Raw genomic sequence first — 22,020 nt, forward strand, 5'->3', positions numbered from 1 at the left:
TGCGTTGCGCGACGCATACAATTAGCACAAATATAAACTTTATTCTTTTTGAATGGAGTCCTACACATGAGCGATGTTTTGCCTCACTGCAATGTTAAAAATTGCTGCATGTCCTATTAACACAAGCGAACATTGTGGCCAGAAGGCAGATGCAAGCCGTAGATTTTTAAAAAAAAATTAAACATTTATTTTTTTGCATGGGAAAAAAAACAATATATAGAACTAGGGGGTTAACCCCTTGGCAGAAAATATAAAAATTCAAGATACATGGGCAATTTTTTTTTTTTTTCTCAACCTCCTCTTTTAGCAATGTCAAAGGTTTGTATAGACACGTCGACATCCATATCACATCATAGGGCACCCCTGACAATGAACATTGGCGTAATTGCAGCCTACCAAAGCTACCCTTCATGATTTCCAATAGTTATCGCTCTAAGTTAGAATGGGGTCATCCATTTTTTTAACTTCCTCATCGGTGAAAAAGTGACTAATAAAAACCCTTCATTTATTAAAGAAACCTTTTGTGCATTTTTCTTCCATTCTGTCTTCAGGCGCTCCAGAGACATTAGCGTCTTGAGCCGGTTCACCGCCATCTGTTCATCAGGTGTCGTAGCTGTAGCCGGTGCTGCAATAAACACCTTTTAGTGACAAGAATGATGGAATGGGGAAGGCGAGGCAGTGCTTTGCTTCTGCTTGATTTGTGCAATTCTCTTCTTTCATCAGAGAGTGATAAGTCACTGGCTTAAGGGAATGGAGAGACCCCATAACAGATTGACTATTTGCTTAATACAGCTCCAGAATCGTACAATCTTGTCACAGCTCCAGAGACCATGAAAAAGATCAGTCTTATAGGTTTGACATTTTGAACACTGGACTAACCTGCCTGGCTTCTCAGGAAGGTTGAAGGCGAAGATTGCCCCATTCATAATTCTATAATGGGGGTCTCTTCTCTACACACCTCACTTTTGACCTTTTGTGTTGACTCCCTAAACCCTTATGTTTTCTCCTACATTAGTAGTTCCCCAACTGGCATGCCAAAGCTATAAAGAAACGGTCAGGAGACATAGAAAGTAAGGGGTTAACAAATCTGTTTGTAGCGTACTGATGTATAGATGTGGGTCCCGAGTCTGTTAATATATTATCTAGTTTGTTCATCACGGTTTCCCATCCTGCAACTGCTCCATAAATTACCTTTTATTTTATCTGGGTATATTACAAATTTTGGAATGGTTTTTGGCCATATTTTTGTATAATTTCACCCATAGTTCGCCACCTAGCCTTTGTTTCGTAAAGAAGAAGCTGGTGAATTGTCTTGATTTTCCCCCTCCTACTCGATTCCTCTAGACCAGGTTTTCCCAAAATGTGCTATGCGGAGCCCTTGGGCCTCCACAAGAGCTTCTCAGGGGCACTGATGGAGTGTTTGGGTCCCCGCTCTACTTGTCGCTGTAGCTGTACCTGGATAGTCTGTACAGAGGAAATTAACATGCAAGACATGCGTCAGCATAGCAATGTGGATCATCTGATCGAGCCAGCTCTGGTCATGTGATTCACGTTGCTATGCCGACCACAGGTCCTGAATGCCGGACCCTATCGCTATTGGGGTTGCAACGGGAGGGGGGGACCCTATCGCTATTGGGTTTGTAACTAGAGATGAGCGAGCCTCGCTCTTCTCGCGTAACTGCATTCTTGTCCGAGAGTGCTCAGGGGGGCGGCTGGGGACAGCGGTGGAGAGAGTGAGAGAGATCTCTCTCTCCCCCGCTGTTCTCCGCCGCTCACCCGAGCACGCTCGGACAAGAATGCAGTCGCTCGAGAAGTAACTGACTTATTCGACTGTGCTTGCTCATCTCTAGTTGCAACAGGGGGGGGACGACCCCATCACTATTGGGGTTGCAACGGGGGGGGACGACCCCATCACTATTGGGGTTGCAACGGGGGGGGGGGACGACCCCATCACTATTGGGGTTGCAACGGGGGGGGGGGACGACCCCATCACTATTGGGGTTGCAACGGGGGGGGGGGACGACCCCATCACTATTGGGGTTGCAACGGGGGGGGGGGACGACCCCATCACTATTGGGGTTGCAACGGGGGGGGGACGACCCCATCACTATTGGGGTTGCAACGGGGGGGGGACGACCCCATCACTATTGGGGTTGCAACGGGGGGGGGGGGGGACCCCATCACTATTGGGGTTGCAACGGGGGGGGGACCCCATCACTATTGGGGTTGCAACGGGGGGGGGACCCCATCACTATTGGGGTTGCAACGGGGGGGGGACCCCATCACTATTGGGGTTGCAACGGGGGGGCGCCCCCATCACTATTGGGGTTGCAACGGGGGGGCGCCCCCATCACTATTGGGGTTGCAACGGGGGGGCGCCCCCATCACTATTGGGGTTGCAACGGGGGGGACGACCCCATCACTATTGGGGTTGCAACGGGGGGGACGACCCCATCACTATTGGGGTTGCAACGGGGGGGGGGACCCCATCACTATTGGGGTTGCCACGGGGGGGGGGGGGAACGACCCCATGACTATTGGGGTTGCCACGGGGGGGGGGGGGAACGACCCCACGACTGTTGGGGTTGCCACGGGGGGGGGGGGACGACCCCACGACTGTTGGGGTTGCCACGGGGGGGGACGAAGACCCCACGACTGTTGGGGTTGCCCCGGGGGGGACGACCCCACGACTGTTGGGGTTGCCCCGGGGGGGGGACGACCCCACGACTGTTGGGGTTGCCACGGGGGGGGGACGACCCCACGACTGTTGGGGTTGCCACGGGGGGGGGACGACCCCACGACTGTTGGGGTTGCCACGGGGGGGGGGCACGACCCCACGACTGTTGGGGTTGCCACGGGGGGGGGGGGGGGGCACGACCCCACGACTGTTGGGGTTGCCACGGGGGGGGGGGGGCACGACCCCACGACTGTTGGGGTTGCCACGGGGGGGGGGGGGGGGGCACGACCCCACGACTGTTGGGGTTGCCACGGGGGGGGGGGGGCACACGACCCCACGACTGCTGGGGTTGCCACGGGGGGGGGGCACGACCCCACGACTGTTGGGGTTGCCACGGGGGGAGGGGGGGGCACGACCCCACGACTGTTGGGGTTGCCACGGGGGGAGGGGGGGCACGACCCCACGACTGTTGGGGTTGCCACGGGGGGGGGGGGGGACGACCCCACGACTGTTGGGGTTGCCACGGGGGGGGGGCACGACCCCACGACTGCTGGGGTTGCCACGGGGGGGGGGGGGCACGACCCCACGACTGTTGGGGTTGCCACGGGGGGGGGGCACGACCCCACGACTGTTGGGGTTGCCACGGGGGGGGGGGCACGACCCCACGACTGTTGGGGTTGCCACGGGGGGGGGGGCACGACCCCACGACTGTTGGGGTTGCCACGGGGGGGGGGGGGCACGACCCAACGACTGTTGGGGTTGCCACGGGGGGGGGGGGGCACGACCCAACGACTGTTGGGGTTGCCACGGGGGGGGGGACACGACCCCACGACTGTTGGGGTTGCCACGGGGGGGGGGGCACGACCCCACGACTGTTGGGGTTGCCACGGGGGGGGGGGGCACGACCCCACGACTGTTGGGGTTGCCACGGGGGGGGGGGGGGCACGACCCCACGACTGTTGGGGTTGCCACGGGGGGAGGGGGGGCACGACCCCACGACTGTTGGGGTTGCCACGGGGGGGGGGGGGCACGACCCCACGACTGTTGGGGTTGCCACGGGGGGGGGGGGGGGCACGACCCCACGACTGTTGGGGTTGCCACGGGGGGGGGGGCACGACCCCACGACTGTTGGGGTTGCCACGGGGGAGGGGGGGACCCCACGACTGTTGGGGTTGCCACGGGGGGGGGACCCCACGACTGTTGGGGTTGCCACGGGGGGGGGGGACGACCCCACGACTGTTGGGGTTGCCACGGGGGGGGGGGGGACCCCACGACTGTTGGGGTTGCCACGGGGGAGGGGGGGGACCCCACGACTGTTGGGGTTGCCACGGGGGAGGGGGGGACCCCACGACTGTTGGGGTTGCCACGGGGGAGGGGGGGACCCCACGACTGTTGGGGTTGCCACGGGGGAGGGGGGGACCCCACGACTGTTGGGGTTGCCACGGGCGGGGGACCCCACGACTGTTGGGGTTGCCACGGGGGGGGGGGGACGACCCCACGACTGTTGGGGTTGCCACGGGGGGGGGGGACGACCCCACGACTGTTGGGGTTGCCACGGGGGGGGGGGGGGACGACCCCACGACTGTTGGGGTTGCCACGGGGGGGGGGGGGGACCACGACTGTTGGGGTTGCCACGGGGGGGGGACCCCACGACTGTTGGGGTTGCCACGGGGGGGGGGACCCCACGACTGTTGGGGTTGCCACGGGGGGGGACCCCACGACTGTTGGGGTTGCCACGGGGGGGGGGGGGACACGACCCCACGACTGTTGGGGTTGCCACGGGGGGGGGGACCCCAGGACTGTTGGGGTTGCCACGGGGGGGGGGACCCCAGGACTGTTGGGGTTGCCACGGGGGGGGACCCCAGGACTGTTGGGGTTGCCACGGGGGGGGGGGGGGGGATGGACGACCCCATGACTGTTGGGGTTGCCACGGGGGTTGGGGGTGTGGAACGACAACCCTATTACTACTGGTGCCAATATATATAGGGGTTCCTATTATTACACGGGGTGGATTTGCTGCGGAATTTACAGTAGCTGTAGCAGCAAAGTAGATGAGATTTTGAAAATCTCATTCACCCACTGTGAAAAAAATCTGCACAAAACCCGTGTGGATATTGCCACGTGGTCCGGGATTTAATTCCACAGCATGTTAATTTTAAATATAATGTATATCAATAGCCCATCCAGTGCTCCAATGTTACTACTGTTCTTTTATAACAACGGAGGTAAAAATCATATGTTGTGGTAAGCCACTCCCCTAACTCCTCCTCTGATTACACCTTTGGGCTCTACGAGAAACAGTTGCTTCAAAAAGGGCTCCATGGCTGAAAACGTTTGGGAACCACTGCTCTTGACCGTTTATTCTCCTTAGGCCTCATGCCCACGGCCGTGACGGACTCCACCTGTGGAATATCGCAGTGGAGTCCGCCACGACGCCCACCCAAAACTCCGATACTTACCACTCCGGATCCGCCGTATGCGTCCCGCATGGAGAGCCGGCACGCATGCACAGGTCAACACATGCCGCGCCGGCAGTGTAAGAGGACACGGTGGGCAGGGACGCGTATTCACACGATACTTTAACTGTGCTACAGTGGAAGTATAGTGTGATGGCCGGCTTCATGCGACTACAATGGAAGCCGGCCGCACGTATTTCTGTGGCATTTAGAACATGCCGTGGTTTATTTCACGCTGCAGAATTTCGCGGTGGAATTCTGCAGTGTAAACATTAAGCTATTAAGCTTAATAGAACCTAATGGCTGCGGGGCAACGCTGTGGATTTCCAACGCGTAAAACACGGCAGAAATCCGGCTGTGGGCATCAGCCTTTACCCTTTGGGTACCCAGAGGAATTTCGCAGAATGTGTTTGGAGACCGTAAATGACAATATAATTCTTTCTCTGGAGTGCCTTCCAGCCCGTTATAATGTCCTACAGGACTTATTTAATTCTTTGTTCGAACTCTCAATGGAGTGTTTTCAAGTCCTATAGGGCACAGAAAATTGGTCCTAAATTATAATCTGGGTAGTAGTTGGATTCCGTGAACGGTCGCTGATGTGTCTGGAAATACAAGTGAGGTTAAATCCCCTGGAAGTATTGGATCCTCCCTCGTTTGTTCGCCATCAGTTTAGACATGAGAGGTTGCTTTCCCTTCCAGAGAAAATGACTAAGAGCTTTGTTTAATTTCATAATGTCCGCATGCTTGGGCAATAGATGCATTAATTTAGAAAAGCTCATTTTAAGTAGCTGTGTCCTCCTCAGGAAGGACAAGGGTAAGTTGTAACAGCTCTGTAGCTCTTGTGTGATTTTACATAGAGGAGGGATAATTTAAGGTATACAGCCATTTCTGTTCATGGTCCACCGGGATATTTTACTTGATATTTTGCTATGGATATTCCCATAGGTTATGTTCCTTCTGCATCATTCTAGCGCTAGTGCCTGGACATATTCAGTTTGAACCCTGAGAAATGGCCAACGTTTGACATATTACCCAAACTTTGAGTGTGTTCCTCTCTGAATATACCATGAGCAAAATTATGTCTGCAAATAGTGATAATTCGTCTCCCTATCATTTAGGACATAACTTCTTAACTTTTGTTATACATACCTAGGTGTGTGTGTGGGGGGGGATTGTGATTATGGGGACATTGTGGCTGATTCTTTTACAGCACCATTCTGGATGACTGTTATAGAGGCAATTTGGCATGTTAATACAAGTTTACCAAGATGTGTACAGCATACCGTATTTATAAAAAGCTTGTGGTTTGCCCCACAATTTGTAATGATGCAACTAGATGTCTAAGAAAAGTACCCTCCACATATTGCTATAGGCTGCGAACATACATCAAGGTCGTGGTATTAGTTACTAATAGAAGTGGAACATGACTGCACAGCCATATAATATGACGGCAGCTGGGGAAATGTGTTAAATCATGACTGAGTGTAGTCTTGGAGGTCTTAGTTGGCGTTTTAGTCTATGGCATGTATGGTTACGGAACCCTAATAGAGATGTGAGGGAGTAGATGGTCACAGCTTCTACCCGGTTATGCCTGGTAGATCCTGTGTTATCTACATATAGGTGTCACCTCTCAGTGTAATCCTGCCTGTGATGTTACTGAGATGACTGCTGCAAACCTATCTCTACAGATCAGAAAGTGACAGAATAGCAATAGACTCTGTGGTTTGTGTGAAAAATGCAGGAGTTTAGTTTTTTGTTATATCGATTGACCAAAAATTTTTAAAAAATCTCAAAAATGATTTAAAATAATAACAGAAAAATGTGATTTATTTAACAGGTCATTTTATGATAACCCATTCCTTTTTAAGTTCAGAAATTTGGTAATTCTTATTGCTCATGTAACAAAAGCTGGTGTTAAGCTGATCCATGCTTTGTTCTATAATAGCAGTTTAGCTATACATGGATATGGATTGTCACATTGGTCCCCAAACTAATATTTTTTTCCCATCCAGTGGAAGTGATGCTGCTTCAATAAAATCTAGAGCCACGTTAAGTGAAGATGGAAAACATTATATCCTGAACGGTTCCAAGGTACGGTAATGTAGAACGATTGCTACGGACTAATTCACATTATTGCTTTGTATCTGTGATTGAAAGCTTTACTTTCGAGGCCAGATGTTGAAGGTAATATATGTGTGGGATTGATCATGCCTCCTGCTAAGAATACATTATGTTAAAAAAAAGTTATAGGCTACATTCTTGGCTATACCAATTTAAGGGTGTACTCCAGGTAGAAACGGGATCTCCTGCGCCACCCGTCAGGCCCTCTGCTTGATCACCAAAAGCAGAAGTCATTTCCTTCTATTCAGACCTTGTACTAAGAATGCATATTTTCCTGGAGTGTTTCTGTAACTAGGTTGCAAATGTGGACACAGTTTTTACAAGTATTTCTTTCATTTTTCTTTTTTCTTTCCATTGCTCTGATGCATTTGAAATAATTCAGAGATGGAAAAGTCTATAATTTAGAAAAGCCCTTTCACAGTTACAGACTAAAAACTTAAGGATTCTTTATTAAAGATGCTCTAAAAAACATGTATGGGCTGACTTACATACAAAACGTAAAAGACAAAGGATAAACAGATATCCTTCCTTGACAGTAGCCTCCACTTTTTAATAGGTATATGAAGGAGACTTGATCATAACGAAGTGCTATTGAGAACAGTACTAGGACTTATGAATTCATTCACCCTGCAGTAACGATGTTTAAATGCAGGGGTGAATTCATATAAATTTCCTAGTAAAATTGACCCTGGTGGTAATATGGCAGTAGTGCTGACCAATCGCCCTTTCAGAGTGCAACAGGTGGCTCGTTGCAGATCTATCAGGGTTACTGCTAAATAACAAGAAATAATGTCCCAGATTGTTTGAGACACGTAAACAAAGGGGATTTCTCCCACAGGTACAGAGGGCTTTTAGATGTCAAAAAGCTCACAATCGAGAAATCTTATATACGAAAAGCTCGACGCGTTTCCCCACAGTTAGAACTGTGGTTCATCAGGAGCGTAGATAAAGCAGTGAGTCTGTAATACAGCACTTTTGATCATAATAGATCCGACATGTATAGAGGATTCAGATACAGTTCAGCTTGCGTTCAGATAGGGACGAGGGCGGCAAACTTTGCTAGCACCTGGACTATTCCTGAAGTAGCTTTACTTGTATTCAGCTGGGGATTAGGACTGCAAAATTAATCAGAGGATAACGGCGGTAATTTTGGTTTTATGACCATCAAACTATTTGATTCCGCTGCCATCTATATCCTCTGTAACACTCTGATTTCAGAAAGCAGTCTTTGCATATTATCAAAGAAAACCCTGCTGAAAGATAGTCTAATGCAGTAGTTGATTACGAAGGCTTATTACCTTCATACATTTTACTCAATAGTCACGTACTATTGGAACTACATTATTTAGGCATGACTCACTGCTTTATCTACGCTCCTGATGAACCACAGTTCTAACTGTGGGGAAACGCGTCGAGCTTTTCGTATATAAGATTTCTCGATTGTGAGCTTTTTGACATCTAAAAGCCCTCTGTACCTGTGGGAGAAATCCCCTTTGTTTACGTGTCTCAAACAATCTGGGACATTATTTCTTATTACTTAGCAGTAACCCTGATAGATCTGCAACGAGCCACCTGTTGCACTCTGAAAGGGCGATTGGTCAGCACTACTGCCAAATTACCACCAGGGTCAATTCTACTAGGAAATCTATATGAATTCACCCCTGCATTTAAATATCGTTACTGCAGGGTGAATGAATTCATAAGTCCTAGTACTGTTCTCAATAGCACTTCGTTATGATCAAGTCTCCTTCATATACCTATTAAAAAGTGGAGGCTACTGTCAAGGAAGGGTATCTGTTTATCCTTTGTCTTTTAAGGTTTGTATGTAAGTCAGCCCATATATGTTTTTTAGAGCATCTTTAATAAAGAATCCTCAAGTTTTTAGATGCATTTGAAATAAAATTAAAGCAAGTTTACAAATGGCCTTCGTTAAAAATGCCTTTGTGTCAACAGCTCCAGGGCAATGTTCCCTCAAAATCTTTGTAGCTAGTGAGTAGGGCTGTGCAATATAGAATCATATTAACATATAGAGCACTCATAATTGGCCATAAAACGGCTAAAGATACAGTGCCGTATAGATCCAGGCAAATGGTATTGAACAACATTCACATCTACCACAATGAAGGTTATTGTCTGTATCAGTGGTAGTCTAGAACCGTACAAGTGTTAGTGTAGTGTCGGCATCCCTGGTGATCAAGGGCAGTGTAGGGGTTAATGTAAGGATCTCTGGTGGTCTAGAGCAGTCAGTTGAATGTTTAAGATCCATGGTGGAGGGCAGTGAAAGGGTTAATACTGCATATTTTGGTTCCAGTTGTCACACTAATCATTAGTGTTACACTCTGGTGGCAAAACCCTTTTGGGAAGAGCTCAGGGAGGACACTTTCCCTTAGTGGCAGTAGCTTCAGAGGGAACAGTGCTGCTAGTTGGATTGTCTCCATGGTAACAGACTACAAACAAGTCTTGTGTAGTCTGGTTGTGCAGTAATATTCTTCCATTTGTTTCTGTAGTAACTCTAAATATTCAAGAATGATCGATACTTCAGTTATTAACTTCTGTAATAAATGTGTTCATATGAATGTATGTGGGATGCTAAAGCATTGCATCCACTTTCCAGATCTGGATCTCTAATGGAGGTCTGGCTGATATTTTTACGGTATTTGCAAGGACTGAAGTTACAGACAAAGATGGAGCTACAAAGGATAAAATAACGGCCTTCATTGTGGAACGTGCGTTCGGAGGTGTCACTCATGGAAAGCCTGAGGATAAGTTAGGAATCCGAGGATCAAACAGTAAGACCATCCCTTGTTTATCAGCATCACATCTAACCGTTTAGTAAAATTAATTGGGTGTAAATGATTGCATTGTTTCCCATCCTGTTACACGTAGTTGTGTATGTTCTCCTAGGAGGTTAGGTGTTGGCACTAGTCCGTATAGGCCTGCCAATTTCTCGTTTGACATCGTTCACTTGTTCATAGTTCGCTCAGGCAGCCTGTTTATACAGCAGATACATTGTTGGCTCGTTCAAACAAGAAATCGTTTAGTGGTATACTTTCACTGCTATAAGGTCCTTTTACACAACGAGTGAAAATGATCGTTTAGTGTAGACACAGCGAATGACTGAATGTCAAATGATAAATCGTTCTCTTTTCATTCATCATTCATTTTATGCAGACATACAAATCATCGTTGGCTCATTCATTAATCGTTCAGTTTAAATACCGTTGTTCAGTCCTTCTCATTCACTTATACAGTAAACAACTGAATGTTTTGTTTGAAGGAGCCAACGATGTATCTGCCAGTATAAACAGAATGGGCTGCCCGTGCGAACTATGGCATCGTTGGCTTGTTCAAACAAGAAATCGCAGGTCTAAATGGACACCTAAGGCCACTCCCTCACAGGTGTCTATAAAAACGCTGCATTTTTCAGCATTTGTGAATGGTGTTTTCAAACGCATTCAACGGTGTTTAATGCACCCAATCATTGTAATGGGTGGTGAGGTGCGTTACACATCACTGAAATGCACTAAAATAGAGCAGACCACATTGGAAAATCGTGGCATTAGAAACGCCACATTCGAACACTTGTCTGAGAAGTCCCATTGAAATCAGTGGAGGCGTTTTACAGTGTTTAGTGCAGCGTTTCAAAAGCCATGCTAAATGCTGAAAAAAATGCTTGTGTGAGAGCGGCCTTAGTGAATGAGAACAACCGAGTGATTTGTATTTAAACCGAACAATTGGTGAACGAGCCAACGATGATTTTTATAACGGCATAAAATGAGCTATGAACGAAAAACGAATGATTTATTGTCATCCGATCCTTGCCTGCGTTTACACTGAGCGATTATTATTCATTTTCACTCACTTGAATGAATCGTTCCGTGTAAATGGGCCTTTACCTCAAGGATAAGTCATGACTAAAGATTGGTTGCCAAAAACCCCATTCCGGACCACTGAGTTATGTAGATGTGCAGGCCCCTTGAGCTGCCATGCCTGGGTGACACCATTTGATAGATCATATTGTAGGGCAGAGTTGAAGTGTGTACTGGTCAGTGACCACCAATATGGAGGCCTGGAAGAGTTACCAATTGTAACATGTAGGTACTGTAATGCCCAATATAATGTATTATCTCTTCTACAGATACATTTATAACCAATTGTAGACAAGATTTGAGTATTAATGAGAATCTAACCTTCAAATATATCTGCTCTTTATCATTTTGTGGGCCCAAATTCTGTGTGGATTAATTAGTATGAGCTTTGTTTTCTCATACAGAGCTCCATAGAGCTAACAACATTCTGGCTTCTTGTAACCAGCACAAGTGTAAGCTTAGTAGCTTATTGCATTCTGTCTTATTACTGAGCTGAAAGCGGTGCAGTAGGTATTAAGTGCCCATACTCCCCATAGTGGTGGTTGCAGGTTTTATAAATGGAAGTCCTTTGGGCTGGGTTCACAAGTGCAGTTTTTGTTGGATTGAAATCCAGCAAAACATAGTATGTATGTTAGAAGTTAGACTTACCGGCCCCTAGTTTCCAGGTTCACTTTTTTACCCCTTTTTGAATATTGGAACTACAATTGCTATGAGCTAATCCAGTGAAAAAGACCCAGTCACTATAGAGTTCCTAAATATTAGGAACAATGATCTGTCTATATCATATTGCTTAATTCCCTTAGAACCCGGGAGCATATGCCATCGAGACCTGGTATCTGTCTTTATTTATTTTTTTAAGGCAGCTCTGTACTCCTTCCTCGGTTTGACTGGTGCCATTTACTGGAGAGTTTACATTTATTACTTTGCATTTCATCTGACATTTTATTTTCCTGAGTGAATATTTAACAGATTTGCTTTCTCCTCATCACCCTCCACTATTTTTACCTCGTTACTTTTTAAAGACCCAACACTTTCCGTTTTAATCTTTTTAATTTGTATATAGTTGAACAGTTTAGGGTTACTTTTAGGCTGCCTGCCCATGGGCAATGATCTGGGGATAACGCTCTCTGAAGCTTTCCATAGCGTTGCTATGGAAAGCGCAGCACCAGCGTCCACAAGTGAAGAATCATAGCGATTCTCAGCTTGTGGCATTTAAATCGCGGCACGCTGCGATTGCCACGATGCTCCGCGGTTAGCATATCTATCAGATGGTCTCCAAGGTGAGCCTGTCAGCGGTCCCCCACGGCAGAATATCGCTAGCGATATTCCGCCTCGGCAGTGGACAGGGGACCTAACTTTTTCTGGCAATGAGTTCGTGTCTCCACCTTTTGCTGCAGCAGTTTGCTTTTTGCATTTTTTTTTTCCTTATAGCTTTTTAATACTTCGTCACTGCCTTCATGTTTTAGTAGTTTAAATGCTTTTTTTGTTGTCTATTGCCCCTTTTATATCCTTATTGAGCCACTTTGGTTTTCTCCTATGCCTTAGTCTTATTCCTGTAAGACTAATCATTACAATTGTTTAGGTGAAGTCCTAGATATCCGGCTATGGCTCTTATCATTGGGGCAGCCCCTGTAGCAGCTTTGGGGACTGTACTGTATTGTGCTCCTCCTCTCACTTATTTGATTTCTCTTGCAGCCTGTGAGCTTCATTTTGAGAACACGAAGATTCCTATTGAGAACGTCATTGGTGAAGTTGGAGGAGGCTTTAAAGTGAGTGTTTTGTTTCCTTTAATAATCTTTATATAGTCTCGAAATATTCAGCAGATTTGTGTTATTTGCTGGAGCTACTTTTCATACCACAAAGTCTAAACTTGATCCCAGCACACTTTCTCTTCTTTTAACTCTATATTTTTCAGGTTGCTATGAATATACTGAATAGTGGGCGCTTCAGCATGGGCAGCGCCTCAGCCGGAATAATTAAGAAGTTGATAGGTAATGTGACCCCTCCTTACCATGCCACCTTTCTTCCTTTTGCTTGTTGTGTTGTCTTCCTAATAACTCCAAAGATTATTTTTATATGAAACGGTTCAGAAAAAGGAGGTTCACCTTTGGAGGTATGAAAAACTTTGCCTCTATTAGTAGTGTCACAGCATTATTAATAAAACCAGGGACGCGTTTCGGTCAGCGTCCGACCTTGATTACCCTAATTTATTTTTATAAGCCGACCCACCCAAAAGAAGTATTGATAGGTCCTTAAGACTATATTTAAAGGTATTGAAATTAAGATTAATATTGTATGCTGTGACATGGCTTATTAACCACTTAAGTATGCGGCCATTTTTTTATTTTATTTTTTTTTTCCCCCCATTTTCAGGTTTTTCCTCCCCACTTTAAAAAAAAAATCATAGCTATTTTATTTATCCCTCAATGTAGATTTCTGAGGACTAGAGATGAGAGAGTATACTCGCTAAGGCACATTACTCAAGCGAGTAGTGCCTTAGCCGAGTAGCTCCCCGCTCGTCTCTAAAGATTTGGGGGACGGCGCGGGTGACAGGTGACTTGCGGCGGGGAGCGGGGGAGAGAGAGATCTCCCCGCCGGCCCCCGAATCTTTAGAGACGAGCGGGGAGATACTCAGCTAAGGCACTACTCGTTCGAGTAATGTGCCTTAGCGAGTATACTCGCTCATCTCTACTGAGGACATTTTTTTGCGGGACGAGTGATATTTTTTAGTGGTACTATTTAATGTACTGAAAATTCTAAATGGAGTGAAATGGAAAAAAGCGATGAAATTCCACCATCTTGGGTGGTGGGAGTGGGTCTGGTTTCTATGGCATACACGCTGTAGCAAAAAAAAAACAACCTAACTTTTCTGTGGCTTAGTATGGTTGCAACAATTACAAATTTATAAAGGGGTGTGTGTGTTTTTTGTTTTTTTTAAATTTATTTATTTATTTTTTGCTATATGTTCTTTGTAAAGTTTTTATTCTTTGCTGTTATTTTCTGACAGCCATAACTTATTTTTATTTTTCCATCGACATAGTTGTGTGAGAGCTTGTTTTTTGCGGGACATCCTATAGTTTCTTTTTGGTACCATTTTGAAGAACATATAACTTTTTAATCACTTTTTATTACATTTTTTTTATTTATTGGTGACAGGGTGACCAAAAAAGCGCAGTTGTGTTTTTCACTGTGCCGGGTAAATAATGTGTTACTTTGATAGATTGGATGTTTATGAACGCAACAATATCAAATACCAGTATGTTTTTTTTGTTGTTGTGTTTTGTTTTTTTTTTTTAATTACAAATATGGTAAAATGGGGGTTTAAACTTTTTATTACCCTTTTTTTTAATAATTAAGAAAACTTTTTTAAACTAATTGTTATAAATTTATTTATTTAGTCCCAAAGAGGACAAGAACTTGCGTAAGTTTGATCGCTCCAGCAGTATGTTGCAATACCATATATTACATTATACTGCGATCTGACAGGCAATCTATCAAGCCATGGGCATGGCTTGATGGGCAATCTGCCATGACAGCCCTAGGGGCTTTAACCCCTTCCCGCTCCATGACGTAAGGGTACGTCATGGAGCGGCGGGGTATGTATGAAGAGAGGTTGCAGGGCGACCTCTCTTCATACAGTGTGGGCGTCGGCTGTTTATTACAGCTGACACCCGCAGGCAATAGCCGCGATCGACCGTTCGGCGATCGCGGCTATTAACTATTTAAATGCCGCGGTGAGATCGGGGAAGCCGTGCAGATGTCATGGCAGACGGGGGCCTTCTGAAAGGCCCCAGGGCTGCCTTAGCAGGCTGCCTATCAAGCCATCCCCATGGGGTGGCTTGATGGACTGCCTGTCAAATAGCAGTATGACGTAATGCTATAGCATTACGTCATACTGCAGGAGCGATCAAAGCATCGCTGGTTGTAGTCCCCCAGGGGGACTTTAAAATAAAGTTAAAAATAAATAAAGTTTTTTTAATTGTAAAAAAAAAAATTATAAAAGTTTAAATCGCCCTCCTTTTGCGATATCTATTATTAAAAAATCTAAATCCTAAAATATATATGTATTTGGTATCGCCGCATCCGTAAAAGTCCGATCTATCAAAGTAGTGCATTATTTTTCCCGCACGGTGAACGTCGTCCAAAGAAAAAATAAAGAACGCCAGAAATGCACTTTTTTAGTTACCCTGTCTCCCAGAAAAAACGCAATAAAAAGCGATCAAAAAGTCGATTGTATTCCGTATTGGTACTATCAGAAACTACAGAACATCCCGCCAAAAATGAGCCCTTGCTGAACTATGTCGACAGAAAAATAAAAAAAGTGATTGCGCGCACAAAATGACCGCAGAAAATAATTGAAAAAAATTAAATGTCTTTGAAAAAAAAAGAGTATAGTAAGAAAAAACCTATACAAGTTTGGTATCGTAGCAATCATACTGACCCATAGAATAAAGATATCATGTCGCTTTTGTTGCAGTTTGTGCGCCGTAGAAACAAGACGCACTGAAAGATGGCGGAATGTCATTTTTTTTCATTTTACTCCACTTAGAAGTTTGTAAAACTTTTTCAGTACATTATATGGTACTTTAAATAGCACCATTGAAAAATACAACTCGTCCCGCAAAAAACAAGCCCTCATACAGTGCCGTCGATGGATAAATAAAGGAGTTACGATTTTTTTGAAGGGGGGAGGAAAAAAGGAAAATGGAAAAAGAAAAAGGGGCCGCGTCATTATGGGGTTAAAAGGCCCCTGGCTACCATGGCAACCACACAGCACCCCTCATCACAAAGGGCCTTTCAAGACCCTTGAATATCGATCGGGGTATTGAAATGCCACTGTCAGAATTGATGGCAACAGTGCTGATCGGAGCTGTGTTGCAGGATGTAGATGGCTGTAGGAAATGGGCGGCACCTGCATTGTATTGAGCGGGCTCGACCTCCGAGCCCTTCATCACTACAAACCCTGAACCTCCAGGATGTAAATATATACCCTCTTGCCTTAAGGGTTTGAAATTATAGGTCCAAAGCCTGAAGCTGCTCTAGTTAGAGGTTTTCCGGCATCTCCTATTTAATTTGTCTGGTTCAGTGTTGTGAAAACCTGTGAATCCAAATTGCCACCTGGATCAACATCCACCCATAAAGATATATTTTTCGGACAACCCCCCACCCCCCCTTCAATAAGGCTACCTGTATTCAAATAATAAACTGAACTATACTTACCCTTCCACTGCCACCAGGTGGGATTCTGGATACAGAATCCCGTATCAGAATCTGACCCTGTGCCTGAACGGTGACCCCGTGCACCTGTCTTTTGTCCTCTCTTCTGTACTGTGGACGGTCCACATGGCTCACCATCGGCCGTGTGCAGTAGAGATTTTTTTAAACTCTTGCTTTTCCCGCGACATCGCCTAGCAATGACGTGGAATCTGCGACTTTTCCGCAGTGCCAATTGAGGAAAGGGCCACGCATCGGACAGCTTCCATTGGCTTTAATGGAAGCCACCTGTGCAGAATCCATGCCAAAATAGAGCATGCTGCGATTTTTTATTTATTTTTTTTTTAAGCTGCAAGTGGAAAGTCTCAGCTGCTGTGTGCTCTATTGATTTGAGTTGGTGCAGAATGCCGCATATAATCCGAGCGGGAGACTATCATGGATTCTTCAATTCAAACCCCGCCATGTGCAGGAGGCAAGAGGGAACACCTGTGGCAATGGCTGAGGCACTGAGAGGTATTACATTACCTGTGCAATATAGAACTCCTAAAACATGACCTGTGGGGGGGTTCATGAGGACTGGAGTTCAGGAAACACTGGTGTAGACAGTCGTTTGGATCCACACTATGAGGAGAACGTATGAAGGGCCCTGCATCAGAATTGTGGTTTAGAAAACTGCCTTTTTTTGCAACTTTTACTTGCAATAATCTTGCTGCTTTTTGCACTTTTTCTCCCTTTTAAAAAAAAAACTAAGCGGAAATGGAGGTTCAGCAATTGTATTAAATGCAGATCTCAGTAAATGGGCTTCTATGTCTCTAAGGATCCTAGACCTGACGAGGAATAAGGGGGATGCCATCAGAATGTCTTGCTATAGCGCAGCACAAGCTATTCCTTTGTAACTTAAAGGGGTTGTCTCGCGAAAGCAGGTGGGGTTATACACTTCTGTATGGCCATATTAATGCACTTTGTAATGTACATCGTGCATTAAATATGAGCCATACAGAAGTTATTCACTTACCTGCTCCGTTGCTAGCATCCCCGTCGCCATGGCTCCGTCTAATTTCGGTGTCTTCTTGCTTTTTTAGACGCGCTTGCGCAGATGGGTCTTCTCCCTTCGGCTCGCCTCGGTAGCAGCGGCGATTTGGCTCCGCCCCCTTGTACGCGTCATCGCGTAGCTCCGCCCCCGCGCCGAATCCAGCCAAATCGCCGCTGCTTCCGAGCCTAGCCGAAGGGAGAAGACCCATCTCCGCAAGCGCGTCTAAAAAAGCAAGAAGACACCGAAATTAGATGGAGCCATGGCGACGGGGACGCCAGCAACGGAGCAGGTAGGTGAATAACTTCTGTATGGCTCATATTTAATGCACGATGTACATTACAAAGTGCATTATTATGGCCATACAGAAGTGTATACCCCCACTTGCTGCTGCGAGACAACCCCTTTAATTTCTTTGTACAAAATTGGGATCTAAACGCATCATTTTCTTATTTTTAATGTAGACTATAGGAACCTTTAGAGGAGACATGCGAGAGCAAATATGTTATGTTGTACAAAACTTTAAGCAAGACTCCAGTCAAACAGGAAAATTGACACTAAATGGAAAAGGCGAAATCAACATATCTGGTGCCCTCCTCATACATGATCCTGCCATTTCTGCATGCCAACTTTTTTTTTGCATCTTCACAAAATAGCCGCCACAGTCTTTACATAAAGTGTTCTTAGAAAGTCTCCCCATCCACTGTCCTCTGATGGACCAGCACATCATTGCCACCACTCCAGGGAGACAGTCTCAGACTTCCTCAGCTGTTGAATAGTGAATAGTGATCATTTTCCATCATTGCAAGATGTTTAATTGAGTCAGTGAGACTTGCATGCTGCCATGTTTAGTCTGTGTTTGCTTGTGATACCTATTGTTTTATATACGTGTTGCACTTTGCATCATTTCATCAAAAAGTTACCATTTTGTCTGTTTTACTATTAAAAAAAAAATAAGCAAAAAAACTTTCACCCCTCTTTTTCCTCATGTAATTCAGAAATGACAGCAGAATATGCCTGTACAAGGAAACAGTTTAACAAGAAGCTCAGTGACTTTGAACTAATACAGGTCAGTGAGGTCCTCGGTCTGTCTGTAACATTTACTGGATGGCCATCTGCACTAGGAGGGATGTTGATGCAGATTCACAGCATGTTTCACTTCTTCAATTAAAGGGGTGAATTTTGCTGTGGATCTGTACCAAAACCTGTCAAAATTTAGCCCCACGTGCTGCGGAAAATCGTGCAGGAAGTCCCCCAATATGTGAACGTACCCTAGATGTCGGATGCAGTGGTAACTTAGCTTTCACCTGGACCATTCAAAGATTACTATCCAAATATTTTGTGTATGAATGACTGCTGATATGTACTACAGTCGGTATAAAGGCTACACCCCTGCTAAAGTGCCAGGCTTTCTTGTTATGTTAAAAAAATAAGACAAAGATGAATCCCTTCAGATATATTTCCACCTTCAATGTGACCCGTTATCTGTACAATGTCACTGGAAGACAAACTAAAATCTTTGTGTAGGGTAGGGAAAATTTTATATACCCACACCTTAAACTAATGCTTTGTTGATGTACCCTTTGGATGCATGGCACATCTTGGCATGGCAGTCTTTGCCCACTGCATCTCGTGTGCAGCACCCTCTTCAGGTCAACTCACAGATCAACTCTTCAATGGGATTCAGGCCTTGGCTCTGGCTGGACCATTCCAAAACTTTGATCATCTACTGGCAAAGCCATTCTTGTGTTGATATGGAGAGGTGTTTTGGGTTATTGTCATGGCAAAAGGTGAAATTCCTCTTTTTAGCAGAGGCCTGAAGGTTTTGTTCTAAATGGTCTGATATTTGGATCTGTTCATAATATCCTTCACCTTGACTGAAGCCCCAGTTCCAGCTACAGAAAAACAGCCCCAAAGCCTAATGCTGCCCCCACCATCTTCACTGCGGGTACAGTGGTCTTCTGGTGGTTCAGTATTGGCTTTGTTCCAGATATACCTTTTTATGAATTACAGTATGACTAAAATGTTCCCCCTTGATGTCACCAGACCAAAACAGGTTCTCCCACATAGTTTTAACAGACTTGATGGAGGTTTTGGTAGAACATAGCTGGGCTTGGATGTTTTTCTCTGTTAGAAAAGGCTTCCATCTTGCCCCCACAGCCCAGACATATGAAGAATACGGGAGATGGTTGTCACATGCACTACGCAATCAGACAATTTTTGAGGGATGTCAGACATTCTTTGGTCCTCTTCTCCTGACCCCTTACAAACAATCAGATCCTTTTGAAGTGTTATAACGGACCAAGTAAGAAAATGTTAGGAAAATCCTCCTAGAAGAGGTGAACTTCATATGGGGTAATTCAGAATCACTATAAATAATGTCAGCGGAGTACTGACTACTATTTAACATGAGTGTAAATGTGATTTGGCTAATTGTGAACACAGCCACATCCCCCAATATAAGAGGGTGTTCACACTAATGCAACCACATTTTTCTAGTTGTTTTTGTTTTCGTTTCTCCACCCTAAAAGACTTCAGTTTGTTTTTCAATAGAATTGAACAGATAACACTGAAGATGGAAATAGATCTGAAATTATTCATCGTTGTCGTATTTTTTAACATGACAAAAATATAGCATTTTAACAGGGTGTGTAGCCTTTTTTTTTTTTTTTTTTTTTTTTTTTTTTAATCCATCGTACATGCCAGAGGTCAGTGAAGACTCCTTCCACCATGTTTATTAGTAAGTGACACAATGTTGTGGAACGTCCGATTTTTGCCAGTATTTATATTCCATTTGTATCGTCTAGGAGAAATTTGCTATCATGGCTGAGAAGGCCTATGTGATGGAAAGCATGGCGTACCTCACAGCCGGAATGATGGACAGACCAGGGTTTCCAGATTGCTCAGTTGAAGCAGCCATGGTTAAGGTAGATTTCAAATATGTAAATTCCTATCTCGACTCATAAATTACTGCTTCCAAAAAAAGTGACAAAAAACGTTGAAGATGATAAATAGATTTGCATTAGGAGGGAGAGAAATCGCGGGACATCTCATTCCATAACATGAAATGTCTTCTTGTGGTTGAGCTCCGTGTGTTGTAAAAGAGCCCTACAGACAATAGAATAGCAGTCACAGCAATTTCAGCGCACCTTGATATTTGCGGTTATAGAAATTCTTCTCGCCACAAGGATAAAAACGTAAATGGTTTTTATGTTTCTGCATGTGCAGAGAGCGAGGGCCCGAATCTTTTACTTGGCTGGAGAGCTGACTCCACATGTATAGCCAATCTCCATAGGGATTAGAGCCCTGACGGTCCCACTCATAGCACTGGAGAGTGGCCCTACATGCTAGCCAACATTCCATCTGACGTTTGCAAGTCGGCAGAAACAAAACAAATCTGGAAATGGGTATAGATCGTAAGAATATGAAGGGCTCGCCTGGTGTGGCCAGCTAACTAAGGGGGGGGGGGGGGGGGTAGCTACCACACCTATAGTACTGGAAGGCTGGGGATTAAACAACACTTCTTATGCATCCAGAGAGCAGGAGAGCATCATGCAAAATACAACAGAAAGGGGAAAATGATATGGTAGATTAAAAATAAAAAAGTGCTGTGCGGAATGAAGTAATGGGTGAAAAGTAGATAGACATCCAATGCAGTGCCACGCGTTTCAGGTTATTTGTGCTTGAGAAAGGTGTTAAGTCCAGGGTTTATAAAGGATTCTGGCCTCCTCATTGACATGATGAAGTAGGAGGGGCGAATGTCAGTGATGCATGCGACCTCACACCAAGCGGGTGCATGCACGTCTTTTGTCATTATTTTGTATAACCTTACTCGTTTATCCCACATGTTTTGTTTCATACATAAATAAAGCTTTATTTCTTTGTATTGCCATGTCTGAGAAAATCGCACGAGATTTGTGCATTGCGAGACACGAGTATGAGCCCCATTCATTCTTTTGAATGGGGTCATGCACATGACTGATGTTTTCCTGCAGCACATCCTATCTTTGGGTGTGAATGGCATTGCCCATTGTTTTTAATGGGGCCAGCGGCAGCATCACAACATATATACAGATAGTCCCCGACTTGCGAACATTCGACTTACGAATTTCGCTAGATACGAACTATCTCTTCTGCACAGTATGATGTAATGCTATGGCATTACATCATGCTGTGCAGGGACCGGACAAGCTTCTATCAAGCCTGATAGAAGCCTGTCCGGTCAGATCGCGGTTGCTAGGCAGCCAGGGGCCTTCTGAAAGGCCCTAGGGCTGTCTATGCAGAGCGCCTATCAAGCCGTGCGCTTGATGGGCACTCTGCATAGACAGCCCTGGGGCCTTTCAGGAGGTCCCCGGCTGCCTAGCAACCGCACAGCGTCCCGCGATCTCATCGTGGGACGCTGTACGGACCCCCTGAACGTCGGGTGCAGCGGGCACCCGGCGGCAGCAGTTCCGACGAGCCGCGCCGCTCGGCGGAACTGTTAACACTCTAAATACCGCTGTCAGAGCGTTATTTAAAGTGTTAACAGTTCTGACAAGCGGCGCGGCTCGTCGGAACTGCTGCCGCCGGGTGCCCGCTGTAAGAACAGCCGACACCCGACGTTGTATGGAGCGGGATCCACCCGCTCCATACCATTTGTTCGACTTGCGAACA

The 22,020-nt window shown here is 45.8% G+C and overlaps 1 protein-coding gene across 1 annotated transcript in view; it reads left to right on the forward strand.

Moving 5' to 3' along the window:
* The window catches only part of ACAD9 (acyl-CoA dehydrogenase family member 9), a 61,689-nt gene that overhangs the window by 23,837 nt on the left and 15,832 nt on the right, over positions 1 to 22,020 (forward strand). Inside the window, exons 6-11 of the mRNA XM_066596455.1 lie at positions 7,146 to 7,224; positions 9,869 to 10,043; positions 12,819 to 12,892; positions 13,039 to 13,114; positions 18,366 to 18,436; positions 20,175 to 20,294. Of these exons, the coding sequence (XP_066452552.1) occupies positions 7,146 to 7,224; positions 9,869 to 10,043; positions 12,819 to 12,892; positions 13,039 to 13,114; positions 18,366 to 18,436; positions 20,175 to 20,294 (595 nt within the window). The remainder of the gene's footprint in view (positions 1 to 7,145; positions 7,225 to 9,868; positions 10,044 to 12,818; positions 12,893 to 13,038; positions 13,115 to 18,365; positions 18,437 to 20,174; positions 20,295 to 22,020) is intronic.

Source organism: Eleutherodactylus coqui, chromosome 3 (assembly GCF_035609145.1).
Source record: "Eleutherodactylus coqui strain aEleCoq1 chromosome 3, aEleCoq1.hap1, whole genome shotgun sequence".
Classification (NCBI taxonomy): Eukaryota; Metazoa; Chordata; class Amphibia; order Anura; family Eleutherodactylidae; genus Eleutherodactylus; species Eleutherodactylus coqui.